At 46.6% G+C, this 11,813-nt stretch overlaps 1 protein-coding gene across 2 annotated transcripts; it reads right to left on the bottom strand.

Moving 5' to 3' along the window:
- Positions 1–410: 410 nt before the first annotated feature.
- On the bottom strand, positions 411–7,182 carry LOC124692586 (wall-associated receptor kinase 2-like). Of its 2 annotated transcripts, XM_047225985.1 has the most exons (4): positions 6,016–7,182; positions 5,754–5,918; positions 4,391–5,572; positions 411–483 (listed from the first exon to the last, which is right to left on the bottom strand). In XM_047225985.1, exons 1-4 carry the CDS (start codon positions 6,935–6,937, stop codon positions 464–466), a joined length of 2,289 nt encoding a protein of 762 aa, XP_047081941.1. In that variant the 5' UTR covers positions 6,938–7,182; the 3' UTR covers positions 411–463. The 2 variants fall into 2 exon arrangements, with proteins under 2 accessions (XP_047081941.1, XP_047081940.1); XM_047225984.1 differs by lacking the exon at positions 411–483 and having other exon boundaries at positions 4,223–5,572; positions 6,016–7,180.
- Positions 7,183–11,813: the final 4,631 nt, after the last annotated feature.

Here is an 11,813-nt window from a genome sequence, read left to right as displayed (position 1 = left end):
TTTAGGCTTAATTGCGAAAACCATGTGAAAGCCAGGATTTGAACTCGAGACCTGGGGTTCTGGTACCATGTTAAGCTTCATGCACTAGCCACTTGAACCAAAAGTCCGAACTGATGGAAAGGGCTAGCCAATTCACATATACACTTCACAACACCCCCACTCGCGTGTGACGGAAGAAGAGAAAGTCAACACGTGAAAGAAGAAGAGCACACCGAAACACAGCGGTGGCCAAAGAGGGGGTGGCAACAGCAATTTTTAGGCTTAATTGCGAAAACCAGGATTTGAACTCGAGACCTGGGGCTCTGATACCATGTTAAGCTTCATGCACTAGCCACTTGAACCAAAAGTTCGAACTGATGGAAAGGGCTAGGCAATCCGCATATACACTTCACAACAATCACAACGAATCTTAGTACACCAATTGACAAAACGTAGATACCCACAAAATCAACAAAAAATGCAATCACCGCGGAGATTGCACTCCTAGATACGCAGAGTCGTCCAAGCTGACATAGGCATTGCTCAGTTCAACATCAGAACGGGTACGGGATGTCGATGTTGCCGCAGCGCCGCAGGCACGCCTCCCCCGGCTGCATCGCCGTCCCCGCGGCTGCTGCCGGCGGCGGACCAGCCCAGCATACTAGAACCGCGATCAGCAACGCGAGAATCATCTTTCTTTCTCGCTCATGCGCGGCTCCAAGAGGCGCAGCTGGGAGGTGGCGATGGCAATGGCTCGGCTGGAGGGGAGTGTTTTAGTTGTTGGTGATTACTGTGAACTAATAGGGGTTTAATTAGACCATTCTGAGGTTTGAAACGATCAAAACACAAATGTCCCATCTGCACGCAGCCACGGCCTGACTTATGACACGACGTAGACAGGTGTTGGGGAAAGTTTACCAAGAGGCATGTTTAGTCTGATGTGGTTGTTGATGCACGTTGATCTTCAGGCCCAAGCTGCACGAGTGGGTGCCCAAAAAAAAGGATCAGTCGACCTTTCTAGTACCCCTTCACACCAGCGTTCTTCATTAATCTCCTTTTGACGTATGAACAGAATTGATCTCCATCACCAGGTGAACGCGGCAGTACGTTCTCTTCACCAATCCAGTACCTCTCCCTCCCGTTTCACATTTGTTGTCGGAGATTCAGACGTATATCTATACATAACATAAGTCTAGATACATCTGAATTATCGATAACTATTATGGAGCGGAGGGAGTATGATTTATATGTGTTTCCTAACAGAACGGGATAGCTGGACAAATGTGACCCATTATCTGTAACTCGATGCAGACATGGCAGCTAGCTCTTGGTTTTGTTCTTCACAATGAAGCCAGAAGAATAGCCTGTTTGCGGGACGATTCAAATCCACTCGCGACAAAGCTGGTCGGTGTCAAGCAATTGCCCTGCGTGTCGCGGAACCCTCAGCATTTCGGAGAATGCAAAGTGACTGGTTTACCCGTTCGATCGATAACAAATGGGCCACGGTATCTTGCATTCTTGCAACATGCAGTAAAATACAGCTGCAAAGCTGTCCTTTGCTGAGAACGCCGTAAAATCCTCGTCTAACATCATAAACGCAGCCATCCTTTAGCTTAAAAAAAAGTACTAGTGGGAGAATTAGACCTGCAAGTTTAAATTAGTCTGAATCCAGTCATTATGCACTCGGTCTCCCTTGACCCGGCAGCGCACGCTTCACTAAAATAGTCACAAGAAGAACAACTTATCAGCAGATTAGTCTCGATAACCATCTGAACATAGCTGGTTTGGTTTGCCATTTGCTGCTGCCAATCCATTTCCACCATCCTTGAATAGACTAAACTATTCGAACGCGGGAGAAGTTATGCAATCGCACGTTGGATTTACCCAAATGTCAAGCAAATATTATCTCACGCTCACGTGGAACGGAGGCTCGCTGAAACCGACAGAAAATTGTTTCTGTGCTAACTGTGTGGTACTGGTCAACGATTCAGAGCAAGGTATGCTGTCGACGAGAGCGAAGCTGGGGTTGCCAAGCGCACATACGTGCTACTACATGGGAGCTTCGTCGGAGGCCGTGGCACGGCGCCTCTCCTCGAGTCTGAATTGTCAGTGTCTTGGAGGGCAGGCAAGCAACTCAAAAGCAACACTTACAATATTTTTTCTTTACGTGAACAATTACTCAACTATCTCGACTTTAGAAACTTAAAAAAGCGCATACTCCTGGAACCAACGAAACTTTCAATCTCCTTTAGAAAATCCGACAGAACTGGTCTATTTAAATTTGGATAAATTTGCATGTGACTACCTGGAACAAAGGAAAACATAGTATATATCAACCCTCGTATAATTCTGAGTTGTCCTAATGGTGAGTCCGTTATATCTATCTTCGCTGGCCCAACTTTGAGTCTTAGCTATGCTAATTATGTTTAGAAAAAATATCCTTTTGTTAGCAGTGAAAACTAAACAAAAATAATTGATGTTTGATTCAGTTTGGACCTAGTGAAAGAAAGGAGGGGGTACATATCGTTTTGCTGGAGATGTTTATGTTCAGGAGGATTCCAGAGTAATTTTATTGTATAAATTCAAATGTATCCCGGAGTCCATTCTTCTGCGCAATGGATTCATTTCCCTACCTCTCCCTAAAGCGATTGTTTGTGAGTGTTTTGGCCTCTGTATATTATTTATCTTATGCGTAGAGATGCCGTTGCATGTCGTTTACAAGGGTGGGGTACCGGAGTCTATACCAATTGAGAAGGTTGTTGGATACATGTACACCATTTTTGCAGCATCTACACGCGGTACAACACTATGGAGGAGGTGAAACCTAGATACGGGCACTATCTAGCTGGAGAGAGAGGAGAGATATAAGGAGGAATCGGATGAAGACCGCCTTCGTCCTGATGCTGCTCATCTATGTGATTCTAGTTTAGATTACTAACTAGCTTATGATTGATCTTCGGTTCTGACATTTTAGATCAAATAATAGTTTGGTACTGTATAATTGTATCATTTGAGATCAAATAATGGTTTGGTGGTACTGGTACAATTGTATCATGTGTGTGTATGTATTTGGTAATGTATGTGCTAAACATATACTTTTTTTAGAAACACAGTACAAATGTAGACGCTCACATACACGCGCATACACTCACCCCTATGAACGCACACACGCACATCCTACCCCTATGAGCACCTATGGAGGACTGAACCGGTGGATTGGATCTTGAAATTGACAAAGTCACCACTAGCGCCTCGCTATCGACGGGAACGTCGTCTCCCATTGAATGAATATTTCGCCTTTATGAGACACACAGATGTTAAACCTGGGGTTTGAAATGGTGGGCTGGGGGTACAACCATCCTCCTAACCACCCAACCTCAGCTAAACATACCACACGCTGCCATTAAACATTTTGACCGCATGCGGAGGCCACACGCGACTGGTAAGCAAAATCAGCACGCGAGCGATAGGCTATTCTCTACTAGTGATTACTAGTGATTGAGAAAGTTGATATGGAATATATAATATACTTCTTATATTTCACACATGTAATCTATGTGGGTCCTTTTGGTGCATAGATTTTCTAGATCATAGAAACTAAACAATCCATGCATTATGAGAAAAATGAAAAGGGCAAGCTGCTGCATGCGTTCAATACTTGAAATTGATGTGGTTTCAAGTGATATTTTCCATCTATATTTGACTTCCTTATCATATTATTTTCTATTTGTGTTGTTCTATATTTCTATACTATGTTCAAAATAATGAATACCTTCCATCTTTTTTATGGCGATTAAGGCTATATGTAATGGTGGATATTATAAACAATAGTACAAATGATGTCTGCATGCCACTGTGCTAGTTAGCAAAAAATGAATAAAAATATTTTTTCGCATAAACGCAAAGCTTTGTGTTTGGATTCATTGATAGAAAATAAGTTTTTTATAAGCCTAAAAAAGGCTTATAGAACCACCACTCAAAACCAGTGAGAACTAACTTAGTTCTTAATCAAGTTCATCACCATCATATTTGCACCGTAATTCATGTGTCCTATGTTGTAAGTTGAGTTGCAATTGAGATATTTCAGTTACAACTTTTGCAACTGAGTTTTTGTAGTTGCAAGTTTGCAACTGAAAATTTTCAGTTGGAAGCTAAATTGTAATTGAGATTTGGGTGACATCACTTTAATTCTCAGTCAACCGAGAAATAATCACGCATTCACACACAAAAAAGGTCAGTAAAGAGGTTCCAAAGATAAAGTAGCTCTCATTGTTCTATATCAAGGAGGGAAGATGCTAGTTGGGACTGCACAAGTACCGAGTGTTCACAACGAATCTTAGTACAACAATTGACAAAACGTAGATACCCACAAAATCAACAAAAAAATGCAATCACCGCGGAGATTGCACTCCTAGATACGCAGAGTCGTCCAAGCTGACATAGGCATTGCTCAGTTCAACATCAGAATATGTGCTTGGTGTTGGCGACCCAACAAGCAAACCCCGCATCTCCTCTTCGGAACTCCTTTGATCCCATGGATGTTTCAGAAGCTTCCTTAGCCTGCCTAGCTCTTCGGCAACCTCCCGCATCGATGGCCTCTTCTCGCTGTTCATCTCAAGACATTGCTTTGCTAGCCCGGCCACCTGCTCGATCGGCTCAATGCTCTCCTCGTTGACGATCTGAACGTCCACTATCTCGTCGAGCCTCCTCGCGTTCGCAGCAAGGAGGAAATGAGAGGAGAGGTTCTTCACCTCGCCCTCGGTCGCCTGAAGGTTCAGCGCCTTTCTGCTCGTGAGCAGCTCGAGGAGGACGACGCCGAAGCTGTAGACGTCGCTCCTGTCCGTCAGCTTGGAGGTCTGCATGTACTCCGGGTCGAGGTAGCCGCAGGTCCCTTGCACGAACGTCACGAACTGGGCCTCATCAGTCGGGGCCAGCGTGGAGGCCCCAAAGTCTGAAACTTTGACGGTGTAGTTGTCGTCGATGAGTATGTTGGGAGACTTCACGTCGCCGTGGATGATCGGGGGCAAGGCCCAGGAGTGTAGGTACGCGAGCGCCTCTGCGGACTCATGCGCGATCTTGAGGCGCGTCGCGAAGGAGACACGCGACCCCTGGTGGTGGTGCCGGTCGCCGCCGTGGATGAGCTGGTACAGGGTGCCGTTGGGGATGAACTCGTAGACGAGCATGGGGACCTCCACCTCGAGGCAGCAGCCGTATAGCTTGACGATGTTCCGGTGATTGATCTGGGATAGGATGAGCATCTCCTTCCCGAACTCCTTCTTCTGCCTCTCGTCGATGAGCTTGCACTTCTTTATGGCGACGGTCCTGCTGTCTTTCAGGGTTCCCTTGTAGACGGTCCCGTTGCCTCCATTTCCGAGCACGTTGCACTCGTCAAATTTGCCCGTTGCCTCTTCTAGCTCCTCCTTGGTGAACAGTGTGAAGGACACTCCCTGTTTTGCCTTCATTTCCTCGAACAGCAAGAGGCCTCCATGCTGCTTGAAGTACCTCTTTTTAACAGTGGCGAGGCTCCTCTTTTCGTGGATCATATAAGCACAAGACATGCTGATTACTAGTACAACTACACTGACGCTAACACCTGCAGTAAGAGGTATACCAGTTAAGATTTCAGATATCTGAAGAATTCAACAAGCGTCAGTTTTACGTCTGCAGATATATACACCAAATGTTTGGTGGCATGGATTTGTGTATATTATAGGGAAACCAAATGCAGTCAAGGAACTGAATTAGTAGACAACGGAGAATTGGAAATGACGTACCAATTGCGATGTGCACTCCAAGTTGAGATTTCTCCGCCTCGCATGTGCCGGTATAAGCATTGCCTATCGTCTCGTCAGGGCAAGTGCACCTGGATCCCCCAGGAGTGTTGATGCAGGTACCAGGAACAGAGCACGGGTACTCGCCCCCCTCGCACTCGTTAATATCTGCAAAAGCAAACCAAAATTATTATGTTTTTCTTACAGAGAATCATCTGAGCACATGAAACAATATCGTTCATCACAGGTATGACGAAGCGCAGACCTCGGCAGCCGCCTTGCAAGTATGGGTTGCCTTCGTATCCACGAGAGCACTTGCAGAGATATCCCGGGCCGTTTCTGGAATCGACGCACACGCTGTGGCCGCTGACGCAGGCGTAGGCCGTGGCGTTCCGTCTCGCCTCCTGGCACGTCTCCTTCCCTACGACCCAGTCAAGCACCAGCGGCACCGCCCCGCCGGTGGACTCCATGAAGTCACCGGTGGTGACGTAGGTGGTCCGGAAGTCGAACGCCGACGCCTCAACCAGGACGGCGTAGCTGCAGCGGCTGAAGCTCTTGATCTGGGAGGTGTTGAACTTTTCCTCGAACACCACCCCGTAGGAGTTGATCTCCTTGGGGATGGCGGCCTGGCAGCACCCCATGCCAGCGCAGGAGCCATTCTCCAGCTGCCGCACAGCGGCAGCGCCTCCCGGGCACGTGGCCATGCACCCGGTCATGTAGTCAGAGCCCGTGGCGAACTGGGACACCGAGGAGGAGCTCACGTAGGCGAGCGAGTTGCAGCCCACGACGGTGAGCCGGTTCTCCTCGTCCGACAGCGTGAAGGAGGAGTCGGAGACGTCCGTCCACAGGTTGCCGCTCTGGTCGTCCATGGACCGGGACGTGGCGTTGTAGCACCAGGCGCTGATGTTGTTGCGGACGCGCGCCTTGCCGCGGGGCAGGGAGACGGACAGGACCTCCAGGCCGCCGCAGAAGGGGGCGTAGCTGCCTGCCGCGGTGAGGTTGCAGGTGAGGCCGAAGGTGAGATCGTTCTCGCCCGTGTAGAGGTAGCAGCCGTGGCCGATGCCGAACGGGTACGGGATGTCCACGCCACCGCACCGGCGCTGGCATGTTGATCCGATTGGCTGCGATGCCACCGATGCCGCGGCGGGCCACGCCCAAGCGAGCACGGTGAGCAACGCGAGGAGCATCTCTCTGCTTGCTTGTTGCAGGGTGACGATGAGCCGGTGAGGTGAAAATTTTGCCTTGCGGTGTCTGCTCTGGGCTCTGGCTCTAACTCTTCTCCTGGTATGGAGGCTGCGAGTTTCTAAATGGAAAAAAATCTAGTAGTACCTAGCGATTATGCCGAGAGGTATCGCCATTGTTGCATTGAATTCGCTAGCGATCACCTGATTCAGACGGGTGGACTTTACAGCTCCAACCTTCTCCAACCGTCCAAGGAATAAATTTCAGATACAGGATGGAAAAGGACGGATGAAGCCGGACCAGCAGGACTCCGTCAAACTTATATCTGCAGTTTTGTTCAAGAGCTAATTACACTTCAAGTCCAGGAACTTGCATTGCATGTGAAGCTTTGGTCCTACTACTTGCAAAAGGTGATAACCTAGTTCCTTAGAAGCCACCAAGTGTCGTCCATGCTGGCAGTTTGGACGCGCTGGCCTGTGTTGTTTTTGCTGATAACCCCCTGCGTTTTTCGTTTTCTCTGTTTCGAGCCTGTTTGAACTGCCCGTTCGATCGTGATAGGTATCCTCGTTCGCACGAATCTCCAACCCTAGTCAGTAGAGGTGAGCTGAGCTGACCGAGGCGGGCGGGCGGCGAGAGAGGAGCGGCGCAGCTGGTCGGCGGGAGAGCTGGTTGGCTGGTCGACGGGTGCCCTACGAGAGGAGCGAGGGAGGTGCCCCGCGGAGAGGAGCGAGGGAGGTGCCCCACGGACAGGAGCTGCCCCGTGAGCTCAATGGCGTCGACGGTGGGCCGTGAGCTCAATGGCGGCGGTGGCGGAAGCAGATGGGCAGAGGAGGAATGGAAGGAGACGTCGGTCGTCTACTACCCCACGGTGACGAGAGGTGCTGCCACGCCGACAAAGGTATAAGCTTGTTCGTCGTCTCCGGTTGTTTCCCCTTTTGTGCCTCCCCTGTTCCTAAATTCATCTTGAACCAAAATTATGCACACAATTTTGAACCAAATTTGGTTTTCAAATTCGTAGGAAACAATGGATCAATTGGAGAATGATGGTGTGATTAGAAGCAGGAATTCCAGAGACATTGAGGAAGAAAATAAACAGCTAGTGCAAAAGCTTAATGAAATGGAAAATGAGATAAAGAGAAGGAAATCTAAGAAGAAAGAAATGCAGAGGGCACACCAGCAAGATCTTAGAAATAGAGATAGGAGAAAGTTTATAATGTTGACAGTTGTAGCTTCTTGCTTGATTTTGTATTGTGTTGTTGCTTTGTTCATCAGAGGCTTTGTGTGAGCCATTTTTGTATCAATGTACATATTTTTGGTGAAATAAAAATTGTGTGATGTATCAATGGCAGCAATTGGATGCACTATTAAGCATTACTTGATAGCACAATTCCTCCATGGCAGTAGTTGATAGCACAATGGCTATAAATCCAAATTACATCAGTTCCACGGTGAACATGTTTAATTGAAAGCACAATCTAAAATAAATAAGGACAAAAAATGATGCTTCTCTAGGAATTTATAATTTCCTCCTGCTTGGACGATGCAATTCATACTCCACTCAGTCAGCTTGTCTTGTTTCTTCTATATTTTGGACAAATCCTTCCATGCCATTTAGCAGCATCCCTTTGTTTTGAAAAATTTCTTTGCATCTGCTTGTAAAATAGCATCTCAAGCATTGACAGCACTGGATTCTTCCTAGCTGCCAATATGTAACTGTTGAAAACCTCTGAATGATTGTTCAGTAACATGTCACACTTGGAAAAATCAGAGAAGAATGCCTTGATCCATGTGTTTGGTACTAATTCTTCCACCCACTCATATGCTTGCTCACTGTCTACCTTCATCTTTTCCATGTTTTTCTTCCATTTGGGAATATTAGTTGATCTTGCTATGGCCCACAAGTCATTCTTCAGTGTCTCTCCTCTATGGCCTGCTTTTTGGAAATTCTGAATCAAATGTCTCACACAAAACCTGTGCTCTGCATCTGGGAAGACCTTCTCCACTGCATTTATCAGGCCCTTTTGTCTGTCACTCATAATTGTCCAAGGAGATGTGTTGATGATGTTGAGATCATCTCTTAGTGTTGTCAGGAATCACTCCCAAGAACTTGTGCACTCCACCTCCACCATGCCCATGGCAATGGAAAAAATGCAGTCATTGGGGTCTATACCAACAGCAGTAAGCAACACTCCCGTGTACCTTGTTTTAATATGACACCCATCAACACATATTAATGGCCTGCATCCAGTGAGAAATCCTCTTTTGCAGGCATCATATGACCAGTACATTGTTACCAAGTGTTCCTTCACAATGTCACTCCCTGTTTCTTTCACAGAATTGGTGGACAGGAAGAAAGTTGATCCAGGGTTTTCCCTCTTTAGATCTTCACCATAATCCCTTACTAGAGAAAATTGTGCTTCTTCATTACCATGGATTTCTAACAGTGCAGCCTTCCTTGCTCTCCCCAACTTCCACCTGTCAGGGCACATGTTGTATTTTCTCTGAACCTTTGTTGCAAATGACTGCAGGTCCATTTTTTGAAGGTCTCTGTCTTCTAGTTGTGAATCATCTTTCAGGTCAGCAGCAAGCACAATCTCATTGTTGTCATGCAAGTCAGTGTCAACATTGTCCAAGAACAGATCATCATCTCCAGATTCTGCATCATAGTCACTGTCAAAAAATTCAGAGTCTGTTGAGCTATCACTGTCTGAATCATGTGCACATGACTGCACACACTCCTGACCAAGATCTTGTGCTACAACAATTGATGTTGATGCTGCTTCTTCAGAGAGTTCAACACCATTTCTAGCAATTGCTGCTCTAGCCCTAAAAAGCTCAGCCCGGATCAACCTGATAAAATTTGTGTGATCAACAAATATTACCAGGGTTTTATGAACTTTTGCTTCCCTTCTCATGTCTATCAAATCATCTTCACTAACCAGAGGCACCAACCCATCAATCAGGTCTTTACCTGGGCAAAGCCAGTACACATGATGCTTCTCATCCCTCGGACAATCAAGCACACACAAAATATGATCAAGGGTTGAGTTGTTCCAACAGTCAATTAGCAGATTGTCAAATACAGAGACAGTGCCATCCACATACTGCAACTTTTTAGCAAGGCCACAAAAAAAGCCATTGTGGCACACCTCCAAGGAAAACAGCTTTGGAGCAAGCTTTGGATTAGTAACTGCAAAAATAAGAAGTAGACAAAGAATCATTCAACAGTGATATGTCAAGTTGATTTGAATTGTCAATGCTTGTCTCATTAAAATTAATGTTGCCTTGTGTGTGTGCATTGTCATGTTCCTGCCACATCCACCTTAAATATGGGTGCCACAATGTGCTGCCTGGCCAAATTGAGCTCAACCATGGAACACATTGAGTGGAGTGACAAAAAAAAAGCACTGGTTCCAGATCGAAGAAGCTCTGTTCCAAGGTTGAGCTCAAGTGCTAGTGCAAGAGAATATAGAACAAGAGAGAAACAATTGCTAGTCTACCACGGAAGAAGTGCTGAGGAGAGGAAGGCAGCAGCTGAGAGGAATAGGTTACATAGGCTAGCTCTAGAAGTCGATGCTGCAGCTGGCCTAGAAGAGCTAGGTCATGGCATGGTCTACTCTCCTGCAAATAGGCATGTGATGTCTGAGATAACAACCTCAGTTCAGCCAACCCAACCAAACCAACCTAGAGTGTATGGCTCTACTGCATATGAAGTTGTTAAATACCCTGGAAGACTACCATTTGATCCTTTCTTTGTGCCTAAAAAAAGAGGATTCCATGATAGCTGTTGTCATGTTGTGCAAGATCAAGAAAGGCATCCAAGGCTTTGCAAAGAAGGTGTCCAACAACATGAGTTGCAAGAAACAGTAATGTGCTATCTATTCCTAGAACTTTATGTCTGTTTAGTTTCAAAGTTAATTTCCTAGCACTTGTGCTTGTTACTACTGCACTTGTATATCCATTTGCCAATGCCATATGTCTGTTGTAATGTTCCTCTTGTAATATGAGTGTTAGCAATGTACTTCATCTTTATCTCCATTTGGCTGTCAGAGTTAACACTTAACTGAACTTAACTGAATTTAACTGAAAATCTGAAACCATGAAAACCAAATTTTCAGAGTTAACACTTGCACAATTCTGCCTAAATTTGAATTTATTTGCTCCTACTCCATGACAAGGAATCAAACTAACATATCTATCACAGAAAATTAACCAAAACAACTCAAGATTCTCGGATTGAACGAGATTACTGTCCGCTTTTCCGCCTAACTGCAACAAGCAAGAACTGCCTCAATACACCTCACCTATGAACGATAATTACCTCAGACGACATTTTCGTTTATTACTGATCGATTCGTCGCAAAAAAATCTGGTTCAATCGATTTCTACCTTACCCTGACCAAGAACAGCTTCGTGGGCCGGGAAGCAAAGGAGCAGAAGCAGAGCGAGAAGACGAGATCGAGGACGGCGAGGCGTACCGTAGGGTGGCGGATCATCCTTCCAGAGCCTCTCCCGAATCTCCGGTGCCTCCATCTGCTGCAGCGGCGGAGCAGCAACGGGAGGAGCATCGCGTGTTGTGGGTATACTTTATGAGTATATCAACGGCATGGCCTAGATCCAGCAAGCCCGGGTGGCCCATAGATGGTGGTGAGGCATGTGGCCCATCGGGCGGCCCGATTCTTGTAGATCTCGAAGGATGAAGTCCAGCCCAGGAACGGGAAGCCGGATCTCAACCGACCTACGAAGGAGGCCGGATCCGTGACAGCCCATGAAGTATCCGGATCCGGCACGTACCCGGAGGAAGGCGGATCCTTGATGTACACGGCAAGATATTGTACCGTAGTTAGGCAACTTGTATTCCGGCTAGGACTCTCCATGTAA

Source organism: Lolium rigidum, chromosome 2 (assembly GCF_022539505.1).
Source record: "Lolium rigidum isolate FL_2022 chromosome 2, APGP_CSIRO_Lrig_0.1, whole genome shotgun sequence".
Lineage (NCBI taxonomy): Eukaryota > Viridiplantae > Streptophyta > Magnoliopsida > Poales > Poaceae > Lolium > Lolium rigidum.
The sequence above is the reverse complement of the archived record's forward strand: the minus strand, read 5'-3'. Positions and strand labels throughout refer to the sequence as shown.

Excerpts from the sequence above, each read along its gene's own strand:
- LOC124692586 (XM_047225985.1), bottom strand. The coding sequence starts at position 6,937 with ATGCTCCTCGCGTTGCTCACCGTGCTCGCTTGGGCGTGGCCCGCCGCG. Across the intron at positions 5,573-5,753 it reads TGGAGTGCACATCGCAATTG|GTGTTAGCGTCAGTGTAGTT; the intron begins GTACGTCATTTC and ends CTCTTACTGCAG. Across the intron at positions 484-4,390 it reads GGACGACTCTGCGTATCTAG|GAGTGCAATCTCCGCGGTGA; the intron begins GAGTGCAATCTC and ends CTGCGTATCTAG.